The sequence below is a fragment of the Erythranthe guttata genome, chromosome 14 (assembly GCF_056151865.1).
Source record: "Erythranthe guttata isolate IM_541 chromosome 14, IM_541, whole genome shotgun sequence".
In the NCBI taxonomy this organism is placed as follows: Eukaryota; Viridiplantae; Streptophyta; class Magnoliopsida; order Lamiales; family Phrymaceae; genus Erythranthe; species Erythranthe guttata.
The window spans coordinates 16,363,839-16,381,823 of NC_142546.1; the positions used below are offsets into that span (position 1 = coordinate 16,363,839).

A 17,985-nucleotide genomic window follows, 5' to 3' on the forward strand; every position below is an offset into this window, starting at 1 on the left:
CCAGATTTGATGTTTGTATTGGAATAAAAATAATTTTAAGGAATCTTAAACAATGTAGGTTGTTTGTGATCTCAAATTTGATGGCTAGTGTTGGATTGATCAGTTCACCCATAAACAAAAAGTATACCAAGACTATGGCGTACTTATTCACTATCATTTAGAAGGAATAAGAGGTCTTATGTCGATACATTCAACACTTTGTGCAGGCAGTTCAAGAAGTACTCAATATCGGCCATGAAGCCGCAACATGAATAATCCAATAGAATTTGTAACACATTCGGTTCAAAGAATCAATAGCATGTAGACTGCCTGCGAGCTTAGAAGAGTTACTACAGTGTGATGAGAAGTATGTTCGCATTGAAGAGACCTCGGGGCTTTGAGCCCATAAAAGAAGGAGGAAGGATGAACGCCAAGGACATCAGGGAAAAAAAGAAAAAAAAAAGAAAAAAATCGCCATGCGTCATCTTCAACTTACTCCCGTTTTACCCCCTTGAACGCCGGCGGAGGTGAAGTTCTTCAAGTTGCTGAGCAGAAAGGTTAAGTGGAACCGCCTTGTCCAATGCACAACAACCCTAAGAGACATAAATTTGACAAATATTGTCGTTTTCACAAGGATAAGGGACATTCTACTGAAGATTGTTTTCAACTTCAGGTGGCCATCAAAAAATTGATCAAACAAGAAATAGGAAGTAGGAAGTAGGAAGAAACTACGCAGGACCATAGCCCTCTGGCCACCTTGGTGGCGGAGGAGGTCGCAAGAAAGATCACGACAACGACGACAACTTATCTACCCATAGCGTTATCTCCATGATAGTCAGAGGACCCTTAGATGGAGACATCCAGAATGTGCGTCGCAGCCTAGCAAGGGTCGATTGGGGGCTAAAGCGCACAACTACTCGGTCACAAAAACATGCCAGATACAGCAGGTAGAACACGAGACCTGGAAGGATCCTCCGATAACTACAATCACGGCATTAGTCTTCAACTTCTTGATCACGAAAATCTTGGTGAGCAACAGAAGCTCTGCCCATATCATGTTCTATAATGCTTTCAACTAACTAGGCATTGATAAAATGCAAATGGCACATGTCAACTCACCTTTAGCCGGTTTCGGCGGCACAGAGGTATCGGCTGTCGGGTAAGTCAATTTGCATGTATCACTAGGGTTTAGCCCATTTGGAGCCACCAAAATGGTAATGATCTTGATAGTTGGAGCGCCATCATCATATAACATCATCCTAGGAAGGCCATGCTTGAACACTTTTAAGGCCATCCCTTCAACTTACCGTATAAAGGTTAAGTTCCCTCCTCCTTAAGAGTGGGAGAGGTCAATGGGGACCAACAAACAGCTCGCGAGTGTTACGCACGTGGTTTGAGAAAGCCTTCCAAAAAATCCAAATTCTATGCACGAGGAGAATTTCTACCTCAAGTTAGTCGACGCCTTAAAACGACAATTTCTCTACAAGCACTTAATCGCTTTCCCTACGACAACTAATTACTTCTGCAGGACTTAGTGGTTTTTTCTACGGCTTTCACATCAAGTAGACTAGATTTTTGTTTCACCTTGTAGAAGTGGAATATTTTTCTTTTCGCAACTTTATCTCCGAGCAATATAATGCACTATTCCTACATTAAAGTGTTTTCTTGCTCACACGGTATTCGCACTCCCCCACACTTAATTCTCACATATGCTTCAAATGAGAAATTCAACCACACATACTTAGTCGAGAACAAGCAAATACAAAAAAAAAAAAAAAAAAAACAACCGTCAAACCTAAGAAGGTTTACTTTGCACATGAAAATAAAAGAGCCTAGACAACTCAACTTCATACGCCATGTAACTAACTCAAGCAGTTAAAGGCGTCGAAATAATGGGTGCCTAGCCTCATAAAAGAATTAGCCTACAAAGACTAAACTTAAGAGCATGACGACCAAAAAAACAAAATTTTGGGAGATTGATCACCTTCTCAAGTACATCAAAAAACATCACTAAGTATAGAGGAACAATCGACTAAGGCAATCACGTTTTGTCTAAAATTTCAATAGATTCCGTACCATGCACGAAAATAAAATCCTAGATGACACGTGCAGAGAAGTGAGCATACCTATCAACTCCAAATAAAAAAAGAAGGAGAAACCACTAAGTACTAACTTAACAAAGTTAGAAAACGAGAGTAAATTAGGTGCATAGGACCCAACATGGGGTAGATACTCAAATGTATAAGGACTAAGTCTCATCATCACGGGCCACCTCAACAGCAACAACTATCTCGACGCCCGCCCTAGCACACCCTCTGCGGGACCGCTAGGTGCACCACCCCTACCGCACGACACCATCGCAGCGCAGCCCAGCCTAAACCCTATGGCCACCTCGGCCAAGCACCCCGACCCTAACACCCTGGCCATCTCCGCCATACAGCCTAGGCGGCCCTCACCCGCTCCACCGATGGGAATTGCCCCCTGACCAACGTTGCCGCATAGCTAGCCCATGCCACCCTCGCCCACTATGCCGGCGCAAACCACCCATGACCTAGCATCGCCGCACTGCCATCAAAATCATCTTCACTCGACATATTTATCAAGCCTAGACCCACCATATTTCAAGCAATCAAATACACAAAATATTGATAAAATTCAAAAGAAATAAAAAAAATAAAATAAAATAAAAACAAAAAAACAAAACCGGACAAGTACGACTCTCGACACGATTCAATTTCATCAGTTTGACTCGAGTAGGGGTTTAATGATATTGCTAAGTGGATTGACCCTATTAGCCACATAGATACTATCCACCTTGGGCCTGAACCTCTAAACCGGATACATGGGAACTATAATGATAGCCCGAGTCCGCCAACATAAGGGCTATGAGCTCAATACAAGCTCCCGCCTCAACTAGAATTATGCCCTAAGGCGGAACTAGAGTTGGACTCTAACTAACGCTCTACCTCTAACCTAATTATAAATAGACCCCTCGACCCATTGGAAAAAGTACGCTTTGATTATTCACATGAGTTCTCTTTACGTACCCTTTCTTTTGCCTAGACACCCGACTTGAGCGTCGGAAGGGTTTCTGCCGGAGCCACCCAACTTAGTTTATTTATCCTTATTTTGCAGGTTTAATGCCCATGCATCCCACTGCTCGTTAAGAGGCTTCAACCTAATCTAGATCACCTACCTGCGTACAGTAACATACTTACGTGTTCCCGTCGAATACACCCAAGGTGAGTGATATGAATCAGTTGAATAAGCTATATTTTACGACCATATTAGTTTTTTGTTAGTTTACTTATACTTCGTAATTAATATCTTGAGTGTAACTATCAAATATAATAAATTGTAGAAACATGGATGGAGACATATTATTAAATTGAAACCAAAATTAATCAATTTTCAATGCTATAAATCGTCGATCACGAGCCAGAAAAAAAATGCTAAATCAACGGAAGATTCAGAAATTTGAACTAATTAAATAGTAAATAAGTAATTAAACGTAAACAACTATCTTTAAAATGCATATAAAAAAGTTGTGTGATGTCATGATACAATGAAACGTATAATGCCAACAAAAAATAAATAAATAAAATAATAATAATTATAATAATATAATTTATTTATATAAAGGTCAGAATCAGATATAAAAAAAGACCAAATTACCCTTCACTAACTCCACAAACTACTCTAGTCTTTATATGTAAACTTCCCTCCACTTCCATATTCCCTCCACCGCCATTCCGCCATGGCTCTCTCCTTCCTCCTCCTCTTTCCGTTCACATTCCTCCTTCTCCACAGCCTCTACCACCGCCTCCGCTTCCGCCTCCCACCGGGTCCGCGACCATGGCCGGTGGTCGGAAACCTCTACCAAGTCAAACCCATTCGTTTCCGGTGCTTCGCAGAGTGGGCCCAATCGTACGGCCCAATCATTTCGGTCTGGTTCGGATCGACGCTAAACGTCGTCGTTTCGAACTCGGAATTAGCGAAGGAAGTTCTGAAGGAGAAGGATCAGCAGCTCGCCGACCGCCACCGCAGCCGGTCAACGGCGAAGTTCAGCAGAGACGGGCAGGATCTAATATGGGCCGATTACGGGCCCCACTATGTGAAGGTGAGAAAAGTTTGTACTGTGGAGCTTTTTTCCCCAAAGAGGCTTGAAGCTCTGAGGCCAATTAGGGAAGATGAAGTTACGGCCATGGTGGAATCCATTTACAATGACTGTACTCATCCTGCAGGTATATGTTTTATGCTATTTTTTTTGTTATTGAAAAAAATCTTATAACTCTGGGTTCTCTTTCGGATCTACTTTTCCTTTTAATTCTTCTCTCTCTCTCCACAACTCCACTCTATTCCGTGGTTGACGGAGTTGGTGGCTATGGTGATGGAATCGACTATGGCTCTGGTGGTGGCATAAGGGGGTGGGGGATGGCAATGGTGGCGGCGACTATGGGGGAGGCGCGGCGGTACGGTTGTTGAATATTTTGATCAATACCGTGTACCTACTGAATTGAATTATATAGTATTGAAAAAATTGATACCGTTACCAACTAGGGGTGTGAACGAATCGAGCTCGACTGTTTTGGCCGACTCGAGCTCGAACTTGAGTCCATTTTGCCGAGTTCAAGCTCATTAACTTAGTTTTTTTGGCTCGAGCTCGAGCTCATTTAGATTTTTTTTAATTATTAATTTTTTTTATTAAAAATTATCTATAGTAAAATGAAAAAAACTATAAAATAATGAACTCTAGATATATTTTTTAATTTTTATATTATTATGAATTATTTAAGTTATATAGATATATGTTTCTATTTAAATACTATAAATATTTATTATTATAGCCTATTACTATCTAGTTAATAATTATAATAAAAAATATAACATATATATATTGAAAAAAAACAGCTCGTGAGCTGTCGAACAATTAAAATTGGGCTCGAGCTCGAGCAGTTCGAGTCCGAGCTGGTTTGTTGAGTTTGCGAGACGGCTCGGCTCGTTTACCACCCTAGTACCAACAATTGTGGTATATCGTTACTTTCGGTACGATATATCGGTACATGGTACTCTACCGTTAATTTTAATTTGTTATACTTTGAAGATATAAAATTATAGAAACACGATCTTTATAGATACACAACATTTTAACCAAGAACATTGGCTATGTATATGATCTTATTCAATTTCTGAAAGCTCTCGAACGATAGTAATATTACCGTTAACTAAAGTAATATTATTGTATTTACAGTAATATTATCGTGAACCAAAGTAAAATTATTGTTTTTACAGTAATATTACTATAATAGAAAGTAATATTATTACGTTAATGGATCGACAAATCAAACAAAATAAAAATGCCAAAAAAAATATTGATGTGGTTGACAGTAATAATATTGTGTTTACACTAATTTTACAGTCAACGACAGTAATATTATTACATTTACTGCTCAACAAAATTAAACAAAATAAAAAGAGCCAAAAAATACAAATTTTACGAAAATAAATTGTCAACGCCGGAGACCGATGATCAACTAGAAACTGGCGGCGGAAAAAAAGAAAAAAAAGTCAACGCCGGAAACCGCGGTAAAAGAGAAATATTTTTTTTTAAAAACAAAAGGTCAAAATTGATAAAATCGGAATTAAATTGTGGTTACAGTTATGAATTGAGTTTAAAAGGTTGGGGTAATTTTGCTATAATACATATTAAACGGATGAGGTTATTGGGGAAAGAAAAATAGTCCCTGAACCAAGAAAAATAACGATGGTTGATTAGAGACTTATGCATAAAAACCCTTAATATAAAATAATAATAATAATAATAATAATAATAATAATAATAATAATAATAATAATAATAATAATAATAATAATAATAATAATAATAATAATAATAATAATAATAATAATAATAATAATAATAATAATAATAATAATAATAATAATAATAATAATAATAATAATAATAATAATAATAATAATAATAATAATAATAATAATAATAATAATAATAATAATAATAATAATAATAATAATAATAATAATAATAATAATAATAAATAATAATAATAATAATAATAATAATAATTTACAAAAAAAAAAAAAATCGGAATTATTTTTGAAAATTAAAATTGGATCGAAAATTGGAATGGAAAACATTGTTTCAAAATTGAAAAAATCGGATCGGAATCGGTAGAATATTAAAGTTTTATTCAAATTTCCACCTCTTTCTAGGATACTCGGAAAGGAATCTCGGTTCTTGAAGAATAGTATGTTCATATCAAGCACATATTTGTGTGGGAAAGAAGTTTACAAAACACTTTAAGTTGGGATATTTAGATATGAACTTCTCTTCTTGTATGAATGTGAAATACTATTGACCTTAGATACTATGTCAATAAATAATGAAAAATCGACTTTTAACAACCAGAGTTTAATTGGATTTGAATCTTTGCAGCTAACTCGGGAAAGAGCCTGCTAGTGAAGAAATACTTGGGAGCTGTTGCATTCAACAACATTACTCGACTTGCATTCGGTAAAAGATTTGTGAATTCCGAAGGTGTAATAGACAAGCAAGGACAAGAGTTTAAGGCCATTGTTGCGAATGGATTGAAGCGCGGTGCATCTCTTACCATGGCAGAGCATATCCCATGGCTCCGTTGGATGTTCCCACTCGACGAGGAGGCGTTCGCCAAACACGGGGCCCGCAGAGACAATCTCACACGGGATATAATGGAAGAGCACACACTTGCTAGCAAGAAAAGTGGAGGTGCCTCTAAGCAACATTTTTTCGATGCTTTGTTAACTCTTAAAGATAAGTACGATCTCAGCGAGGACACAATCATCGGCCTTCTTTGGGTAAGTCGATCGTTATACTTGGACACGTTTATAAATGAGGGTTTTATTTCGTTTCTGAAAGTGAGTGTGTATGTAATGGCCCCGATTAGGATTGGAAATTGGAGCGGGATATCTGATTTCCACAGATTCGGGTCTAAAATTTTCCCATTTTTGGACAAAACTTTTCACCTTGAATTCCAAAAATTCCAATTTCTAATTTTCTCTTTTTTTTGGAGTGGACCTGGAATATATATTAAGGGTAAATGGCAAATAGGGTCATAACAATGGCACTTAATTAAAAAAAGCACATTCAACTTTTTTGTCTTTCAAATAAATCCAGTTTATTAAAACTTATTTGCAAATAAAGAAAACCCTTTTATATATACCAAAATTTCCCTCAATTTCTTAAAATCCTAATTCAACTCCAATTTCATGATTTACACCCCAATCTAGCCAAATTTCACTAATTTTCCAATTTTGACTATTTTTCTAATTTTGACCCGCCACCGCCGGTCTCCGGCGTTGACTTTTTTTTTTTTTTGATTTTTTTCCTTAATTTTTTCCGGCAGGTCAACCGCCGGTCTCCAACGTTGGCTTTTTTTTTTTCTGAATTTTTTTTTTCGGCAGGTCAACCGCCGTTGATTTTTTTTTTCTTTTGAATTTTCTTTCTTAAAAAAATTATTTTAACTAATAATACTTTGTTGGCTGCTAAATTACTGTCCTGTCGGAGACATAATTTTTTCTTTTTCATTTTTTGAAATTTTTTTTTTGAATTTTTTTTAATTAATATTATTGTTGGAGAGAGTAAATTTGAGACAGTAATTTTACTTTATTAATTAATTTTATCGTCTTGACCTGCAATTTTGTTGTCTTCGATTGTAATATTACTGTCTCCGGCCGTAATATTACTGTCTCATGCAATAATATTACTGTTTGTGATAGTAAGATTAGAAATATTATTGTTTCGGACAGCAAGATTAGTAATATTACTGTTTGTTATTCAATATTACTATTTCTGACAATAATTTTGTTGTTAACATAGTAATTTAGAGAGATAAAAAAATTAAGGAAAAAAAAGTCAATGTCGTTGACCGGCTGGAAAAAAATATAGGAAAAAAAAAGTTGTGTTATAAAAATAGTCAACGCCGGAATCTGGCCGGCAAAAAAAATTATCTTCTGAAAAAACAGATTTTAAAAAATTATGAAAATGGGGGTTAATGTGATATATTTGTTCAAATTCGGGGTCAATGTGTAATATTAAGGAAGTTAGAATATAATGGATGGAATTGATAAAAATTATATGATGGAGGGTATTTTAGACAAAATACATGGGTATGAGTTTATTTGCAATGCTAATTTTTGTCTGAACATATGTGCATTTTAAGTCTCCTGTCATGGCATCTTTACCATTCGCCCATATATTAAATTCCGATTTCTGATCCGATTTTAACTTTTGCAAATAATTACGAAAATTTCATTTTATTTTTCTGAATCCTACACTTATTATATAAATATTATTACGTATTCTATATTTTAGGTAACTAAAAATTGTAATTTTCCGAATTCCTTCTGATCCAAAAGATTCCAGTTTCGGAACAAGTTTTTCATTCCAATTTCTTATTTATTTGAATGTTTGTTTCGGTACGAGATTAGATTTGGGTTTTCATCCCGAAAAAAGAATTTTTTTTTTCGGAAGTGTTAATTTTCGTCCGTTTTCCACCCCTAGCCCTGATAGTGTAAAATGTGCTTCCATATTATCAATTTTCTTTGACAGTATGCTTTCCCAAACTAATTTACTACTTTCAATTTTGTCAACTAATTGGATTCCTGAAATTACAGGACATGATCACTGCTGGAATGGACACAACAACAGTATCAGTGGAGTGGGCCATGGTGGAACTAATTAAGAACCCGCGGGTCCAACATAAGGCCCACGAGGAGCTCGACCGTGTGATTGGAACCCAACGCATAATAACCGAACTCGACTTCCCAAACCTTCCATATCTCCAATACATCGCCAAAGAAGCAATGCGATTGCACCCACCAACTCCTCTCATGCTCCCTCACCGATCCAACGCAAACGTCAAAATCAACGGATACGATATTCCCAAGGGATCCAACGTCCATGTCAACGTGTGGGCCATAGGGCGGGACCCGAAAATATGGAAGAATGCTTTGGAATTTAGGCCCGAAAGATTTATTGAGGAAGATGTTGATATGAAGGGCCACGATTTTCGACTACTCCCGTTTGGTGCTGGGAGAAGAGTTTGCCCTGGTGCGCAATTGGGAATTAATTTGGTGACATCTATGATCGGGCATCTTTTGCACCACTTCGAGTGGGCCCCGCATGAGGGTATGCTTGCGGAGGAGATTGATATGGGTGAGAATCCTGGTCTAGTGACGTATATGAGGACTCCGTTGGAGGCTGTGGCTACTCCTCGATTGCCCGAGTTTCTATACAAGCGTGTGGCGGTCGATATGTAATTTTGTTTATTTTTCGTGAAGACGAATTAAGTGTTTATTTTTGCTATTTTACTTTCCCATGAATTGCAATTTCATCATATGCCTAATTTGAGTTATAATCATATTGAAATAGTAATTTTCATTTTATCAAAAAAAAAAATATTGTTTTATAACAAACTATAGTTTTCATAAAATTTTACTTAAATAGACTAATTTAAGTTATTTTTTCAAAGATGTCCCGATCTGATGTTTTGTATTGGAATACAAACATTTTTTAAGAATCTTAAACATTGTAGGGTGTTTATGATCTCGAATCTGATGGCTAGTGTTTGATTGACCAGTTCGCCATAAACAAAAGTATGCTAAGACTATGGCGTACTTATTCACTATCATTCAGAAGGAATGAGAGTTCTTACGTCGTTATGTTCAACGCTCCGTGCAGGCAGTTCAAGATGTACACATTATTGGCCACGAAGTCGCAACTGAAATAATCCAATAGAATCTGAAACACGTTTGGTTCAAAGAATCAATAGAATCCAATAGAATTTGAAACATTTTCAGTTCAAAGAATCAATAGCATGTAGACCACCAACAAGTTTAGAAGAGTTACTACAACGTGAAGAGAAGTATTTGCCCATTTAAGAGACCTTGGGGCTTTGAACCCATAGAACAAGGAGGGAGGACAAGTTGCCAAGACATTAAAAAAACAAATAAAAAAAAATCGCACTGCGTCATGTTTAACTTACCCCCTTGAACGCCCTCCTAAGTGAAGTGATTCAAGTTGCTGAGCAGAAAGGTTCAGTGGAACCGTCTCGCCCAATGCACAACAACCCTAAGAGACATAAATCTGGCAAATATTGTCGTTTCCACAAGGATAATGGACATTCTATTGAACACCAGGTGGCCATAAAAAAATTGATCAAACAAGAACACCCGAGTGAGTTCGTGGACAAATCCCAACGGAGGAAGTAGGAAGAAACTACACGTAACCATAACCCCTGGCCTGCTTGGGTGAAGAACCCGACGACGACGACAACTTACCTACCCATGACATTATCTCCATGATAGTTGGAGGACCCTCAAGCGGAGACACCCAGAATGCGGGTCGTAACTTAGCAAGGGCCGCTCGGGGATAAGGTACACAACTGCTTAGCCATAGAAGTCTGCTAGATACAACAAATAGAACACGAAACTAGTTTCAACCTGAATGACCTAGAAGGATCTTGCGTTAACCACAATGATGTTTTAGTTATCACGACATCAGTCTCCAACTTCTTTGTCAAGAAAATTTTAGAGAGAAATAAAAGCTCTGCGAATATCATATTTTATAACACTTTCACCCAACTAGGCATTGATAATGTGCAAATGGCACATGTCAACGAACCTTTAATCACTTTCGGCGGCAAAGTGGTATCGGCTGTCGGGGAAGTCACTTTGCTGTATAACTAGGGTCTAGCCCATTGAGAGCCCCCAAAATGGTAAAGATCTTGATAGTTGGAGCACCATCACCATATAACATCATCTTAGGAAGGCTAGGCTTAAACACTGTCAAGGCCATCCCTTAAACTTACCATACGAAGGTTAAATTCCCTACCTCCTTAGGAGTGGGAGAGGTCAATAGGGACCATCAAACAGCTCGCGAGTATTATGCACGTGGTTTGATGAAGCCTTCTAAAAAATTCAAGTTCTACGAATGGGAAAAATTTCTACCTCAAGTTAGTCAACGCCCTAAAACGACAATTTATCTTCAAGCGATTAGTTGTTTTTCCTACAATAACTAATTATATCTGAAGGACTTAGTGGTTTTTTTCTACAGCTTTCTCATCAAGTAGACTAGATTTTTGTTTCACCTGGTAGAAGTAGAATATTTTTCCCCTTGCAATTTTATCTCCGAGCATATAATGCACTATTCCTACATTAATGGAAGGGTTTTCTTGCTCAAAGGGTATTCGCACTCCCCTAAACTTAACTCTCTCATATGCTCCAAATGAGCAATTCAACCACACATACTTATTCGAGAACAAGTAAATACAAAAAAAAAAGAGTCAAATCAAACGAGTTTTACTTTGCGCATGAAAAGAAAAACTTCATACTCCATGCAACTAACTCAAGCAGGTCAAAGGCGTCGAAATAATGGGTGCCTAGTCTCATAAAAGGATTAGCCTATAAAGACTAAACTTAAGTGCATGACTACCAAAAAAACAAAATCTTGGGAGATTGACCACCTCCTCAAGTACATCAAAAACCTCGCTAAGTATGGATAAACAATTGACTAATGCAATCATGTTTTGTATGAAATTTCAATAGATTCCGTACCACGAAGAAAGATTAAAAAGTCAACAAAATAAGTCTAAACATCATAATAAAATCCTAGCCACACATGCTCAGGAGTGGGTATACCCATCAACTCCAACTAAAAGAAGAATGAGAAACCACTAAGTACTAACTCAACAAAGTCAGAAAACGAGAGTAAGTTAAGTGTATATGACTCAAAATGGGATAGATACTCAAATGTATAAGGACGAATAAGTCTCATCATCGCGGGTCACCTCAATAGGCCCTATCCACAATCAGGTCAACTGCGCCAGGGACTTTCGGGACTCCAATCCCAATGCCTCACACATTTATCGGCCGCGCAGACCCAGCCTAAACCCCCTGGCCACTCGGCCTAGCAGCCCCACCCAAACCCCATGGCTATCTCAGCAGCACCCTAACCCCCTGGCTATTTCAGCGGCACAATCCAGGCGGCCTCGCACGCTCCACCGATGGGAACCACCCCCTGCCCAAAGTTGCCGCATAGCCTACTATCCCGACGCAACCACCCCTAATCTAGCATCGCCGCGTTGCCTAACGGCTCCCCACCTTCGCGTGCACCGCTGCGCTCAACCTTACCACCACGAAATCGAATCCAGACATTTTCCCTTGACACACCTACCCACTCACCCCCGCGATTCCGTCATTCATTACCTCGGACCACATCACCATCAAAATTATCGTCACTCTACATATCTACTGAGCCTAGACCAACCATATTTCATGCAATGAAATACACAAAATATTGTTAAAATTCAAAAAACAAAAGAAAAGAAAAACCAACCCGGATAAGGGAACTATAATGATAGCACGAGCTCGCCAACATGAGGGCTTTGAGCCCAATACAAGCTCCCGCCTCTATTAGAATTATGCCCTAAGGGGGGACTAGAGTTAGACTCTAACTAAGGCTCTACCTCCAACCTAATTATATATAGACCGCTCGACCCATTGGAAAATGTACGCTTTGATTATTCACACGAGCTCTCTAGAATCCGTGTTACCTATCCTTTTTTTTTTGCCTACACAGCTGACTTGAGCGTCAGATGGATTTCCACCGGAACCACCCTGCTTAGCTCACATTTTCTTATCTTGCAAGTTTAATGTCCAGGCTCGCTGAGAGGCTTCAACCTAATTTAGATCACCTACCCATGTACAGGGACCTACTTACGTGTTCCCGTCCAATCTATCTATACCGTCTATAAAAGTATAAATGTTAGGTAAGATTTCTTCCTTTTTTTGTGCTTACAAAAATGCCCCTTCAATTGGTTGTATTAGAAGGTTACTTGTGTAAATAAATATATAATAGTTGATTTAATATGTTGTAGTTATTCGTTACATATTATTCTTTGATATTAATTAATTAATTATGTTCAAGTATTTTCATATTCATATTCTTTGCATTCTTTCAAGACTCTTGTACACACAGATGTCATTAGTCATATCCTAATTAAGTAATAGATGCATAAACCATTAAATTGAAACATATGAACCCTACCGCATAGTTTCCATTTATTTACATTCTTCATACTTAATTGTTTCATTTATATCATTTCTTTCTTTGTAACGTAGTTTAAATGTGTAGGCTCTTTGCATCACCCATAATAAGTAATAAGTGCCCTTTAAATTCAAGTGACCTTCAAGTATTTCCTTTTTTGTTAAGTATATTGTGTTTTTTAATTGGATGTGGTTTAATTTAATGTTTAGTGTTGTCAACAATATGCATCCATTGAACTCATACAATTATTTTTTAGATTTATTCTAACGTTCAATATCTTAACTATATTATTTGTACTTACACAATTATTTTTCTATCATTGACAAGTGATTATAATTATAGGTAAAATTTAAAAAAAAAATACAAGAAATATATATCCTATTTTATTGTCTGTAAACTTATTCTTGGGTTCTAATTTGGAAGAAAGATGCATCTATAGTTTTTTTTTTCCTTTTTAAAGAAAACATACATTAAAAAATAGGGTAAATTACACGCACACCCCTGAGGTATGCTTAAATAACTTTAAGGTCCCTGTGGTATCGATAATTACACTCACCCCCTTGAAACGTAGTTATAAACTGTAATGGGATAATGCATTTGATACGCTATTACGATAGAGTTCTAACGGACTATTGGTTTCAGGAAGTGGTGGAGACAACAAAGAGTTATGGGTGATTCAAGAAATATTCGTGGAGCCATGTCACCCCATAACTCCCCATACTTTCTACCTGTACTTATCCCAGCGTTTGACATTTTCTTCCGAATTATATATAGAAAAACACCATAATTGAGGCTACTAATTGTTATTTTAATTATTCTGTAACATGAGCACAAATATTTAATTAGTTCAACTACTCACTCGGCTATGTTTCTATATCTCTTGCAAATGGAGGGAGGAGATAGAGCAAAACCGTGACATGCCGAATAAAATTATCAATAAATTAAATACACCAACTTTCACGTATTAATTTGGGATAGCCAAATTGATCAATTATTGAATAGCTCGTAAATATGGAAATATTCTTTATAATTGTTCAAGTACCAAAGATAAATTTAAAATTAGTTTAGTTCAGTTAAAAAAACCCCTGCAGGACATAGTTGTCATTGAAAAACATACACACAACATAGTTATTCTAATATTTATGCTAATAAAATAGACATAGTGTGCCAATTGACAACCACAAGTGGTTAAGCCATCGAATCAATACCACATGGGAGTAAAGCGTAAAATACGGAAACCACAAGAGGTTAAGGCAATGTTTGGTAACATTTCTATTTTGTTTTCGTTGATTCCCCAAAATAAAACTATATTTATTACACTTCTCAAATAATTTTTTCAAAACAATCTCAAAAGTTTATCTCTCCTTCAGGCATGATGTGACTGCTACAGTAAAATGATTTGACTGCTACAGTAAAAAAATGTCTTCACTAAAAAACAAATAAATATCACTTCATCTTTCAATTTTTGTATTCTAAAATACATTTTTCTAATACTTTAAACATGATGTGACTGCTATAGTGTATTTTGTCTCCTTCCAAAACATAAACAAACATTACTTTCATTCTCAAATTATTTCCCCAAAACACATTTCCTCAAAATGAAATCAAAATAAGTTACAAAACGCTTCCAAACATTGCCTAAGTGCTATTACCCTAAATTTAATATATATTTCCATTATTAATGCGATACATATCAAATATAAATAAATAAATAAAATATTCAACTTCTATAGCAATAAGTGCTAAACATATATAAAAAAAGTAGAATAAAAAAATATCTATTATCACACTAACAACAATATTATACCCAAGTACTATAAATATCATGCATAGAAAGATGCATAGAAAAATTAATACGAAACATGCAACGTACGTGCACCTGTCTAGTACACCTAAAAATGAGAGATACATCGGTTGTTAAATAAGCTACATTTTACTACCATTTTAGTTTTTTTGTTATTTTACTATGCTTCATAATTTATATCTTAAGTGTAACTATCAAATATAATAATTAATTTGGTACAATTAATCAATTTTCAATGCTATGAATCGTGGATCACGAGGCATAAAAAAGAAAAAACAAATGCTACGTCAACGGAAGATTCAGAAATTATTTTTTTTTTTAGAAGAAAAAGCTTGCAATTTTATTCAACGTGCTTTTCAGCAGATATAATGTTACATATTGTAACAGGAAGATCCTCAAGAGCATAATTTTCCATCTTTGACAAAGCTGCTATTTCATGAGCCACTTGATTTGCCTCTCTGAAGATGTGTTGTATCTGAAAATGCTCAAACCACTCCCTCTTCCGCTTAATATCCTCAATAATATTCACGTACGGAGCTTCGGAAATTGCAGGTTCACAGACTGCGCAAATAACCTCCATCGAGTCACCTTCAATTACAATTCTTCTCCAATTATTTGTTCGAGCCATTTCGACCGCCATGAATGCCGCTTGAGCTTCTGCTGCTGTGGGATCCAGAGATTGTTTAATGCAGCGAGAGGTCCATCCCACACACTCACCTAAGTTCGTCCTTGCGATCACTCCTATCCCAACGGAAGATTCAGAAATTTGAACGAATTAAATAGTAAAGAAGTAATTAAACGTAACAACTATCTTTAAAATGCATATAAAAAAAGAATAAATAAAATAATAATAATAATATTTATATACATGTGAGAATCAAATATATAGCTAAAGACCAAAATACCCTTCCCAACTCCCCGAACTTACTGTATGTAAACTTCCCTCCACTTCCATATTCTCTCCACCGCCATTCCGCCATGGCTCTCTCCTTCCTCCTCCTCTTTCCGTTCATCTTCTTTCTCCACAGCCTCTACCACCGCCTCCGCTTCCGCCTCCCACCGGGTCCGCGACCATGGCCGGTGGTCGGAAACCTCTACCAAGTCAAACCCATTCGTTTCCGGTGCTTCGCAGAGTGGGCCCAATCGTACGGCCCAATCATTTCGGTGTGGTTCGGATCGACGCTAAACGTCGTCGTTTCGAACTCGGAATTAGCGAAGGAAGTTCTGAAGGAGAAGGATCAGCAGCTCGCCGACCGCCACCGCAGCCGGTCAACGGCGAAGTTCAGCAGAGAAGGGCAGGATCTGATATGGGCCGATTACGGGCCCCACTATGTGAAGGTGAGAAAAGTTTGTACGGTGGAGCTTTTCTCAGCGAAGAGGCTTGAATCTTTGAGGCCAATTAGGGAAGATGAAGTTACTGCCATGGTGGAATCCATTTACATACACTGCATTGATCCTGCAGGTATGTTTTTTGCTGTTTTTTTTTTTTTGTTTTTTTTTAAATTTATATTTTTGATCCGTTTGATTTTGAGTTTGTTAGCAGCTTCTAGTTTGTTATTTTAATGTTTTTAAATTTGGGCTGCAAATTAATGCACTTCAAGTGCTTGAGAAAATGACATTGTTTTTTTATGGAGTGGGGAAATTGGAAGGATTGGATTGAAATTACTAATTAGCCCTTTTGGATTTTTTATTTTCTTTTTTATTTTTTTGTAGAAAAATGTAATTCCGATTCCGTTCCAAAATAAATCGGTAAAATCGGATGGATATTTGAACGAAAAAATATGTTTCGAAATCAGAATTTTTCGGATCGGAATTTGTGAAAATTGTAAATTCCAGCTTTTTTTTTCTTCACCTATAATTAGGGGTGGAAATTAAATCGAAATTTCCGAATTCCACCAATTCCGATCCGAAAATATTCGAATTTGGAACCATTTTTCTCATTTCAATTTCCGATCCGATTTTATATCCGAAATATATAATGTATATTGATGATGCTAGAAATAGATCACCTTAAGTAGTTGAAATAGATGGAGCTGGGAGAGCAAAGTGGATCACTGCTCACGTGCTAGATGACCTTGAGATACCTACAAACAGAGAACACACACGTGAACTAGGCCGGGGGTTGACCCGACGGAAACCCCTCTGGCGCTCAAGTCAGACGTGCAGATTGTGGAAGTAATTGAGAGAATATGACTTGTAGTATTAGGCATATCATATATAAATATAGATATTGTGTATTTTTATAATTTACTTTATGATATATATATATATATATATATATATATATATATATATATATATATATATATATATATATATATATATATATATATATTGTATTGCTGAATTGTTTTTCTATTTATGTTTTGCAAGAACTATGTTTGCTTTTATAAACTAATTATGCTATTTTTACCTGTTTACATTTCATCTTATTGACCTTTTTTTATTCTTGCATTTTCCTAGAAAATTACGAAAATATTGGGGAAAAAATCTAAAAATTACCATTATTTCTGATTCTGGAACAAAAAAATTAAGAATTAATGCAATTTCTGAAAATTCCGAAATTTCGTCGATTCCGAGATATTTCGTAAATTGGAATGAATTTTGAAATTCCGATTTTTTTGGAACTGAAATTAATTGGATTTGCTGTAGCATTCAACAACATTACTCGACTTGCGTTCGGAAAAAAGATTTGTAAATTCCGAAGGTGTAATAGACAAACAAGGACAAGAGTTTAAGGCCATTGTTGCAAATGGATTAAAGCTCGGTGCATCTCTTGCCATGGCAGAGCATATCCCATGGCTCCGTTGGATGTTCCCGCTCGACGAAGAGGCGTTTGCCAAACACGGGGCCCGTAGAGACAGTCTCACACGGGATATAATGGAAGAGCACACTCTTGCCCGCCAAAAAAGTGGAGGTGCCGCTAAGCAACATTTTTTTGATGCTTTGTTGACGCTTAAAGATAAGTACGATCTCAGTGAAGACACCATTGTTGGCCTTCTTTGGGTAAGTCGATCGTTACATACTTAGACACATTTATAAATGAGGGTTTTATTTTATTTATGAAAGTGATTGTGTTACTTTAGTACCCGAT

General features: G+C 36.6%; 1 protein-coding gene and 2 pseudogenes across 1 annotated transcript; all 3 read left to right on the plus strand.

Annotated features, from left to right (window-relative positions):
* Window positions 1–3,638: 3,638 nt before the first annotated feature.
* On the plus strand, window positions 3,639–9,473 carry LOC105951768 (cytochrome P450 98A2). Its single transcript, XM_088813060.1, has 3 exons — window positions 3,639–4,223; window positions 6,437–6,837; window positions 8,656–9,473. The coding sequence occupies exons 1-3, from the start codon at window positions 3,737–3,739 to the stop codon at window positions 9,298–9,300; spliced, it is 1,533 nt and encodes a 510-aa protein (XP_088669186.1). The 5' UTR covers window positions 3,639–3,736; the 3' UTR covers window positions 9,301–9,473.
* A 6,320-nt stretch (window positions 9,474–15,793) lies between these two features.
* Window positions 15,794–16,524, plus strand: LOC105951767 (cytochrome P450 98A2 pseudogene; annotated as a pseudogene).
* A 1,034-nt stretch (window positions 16,525–17,558) lies between these two features.
* LOC148765309 (cytochrome P450 98A3 pseudogene) lies at window positions 17,559–17,985 on the plus strand (annotated as a pseudogene).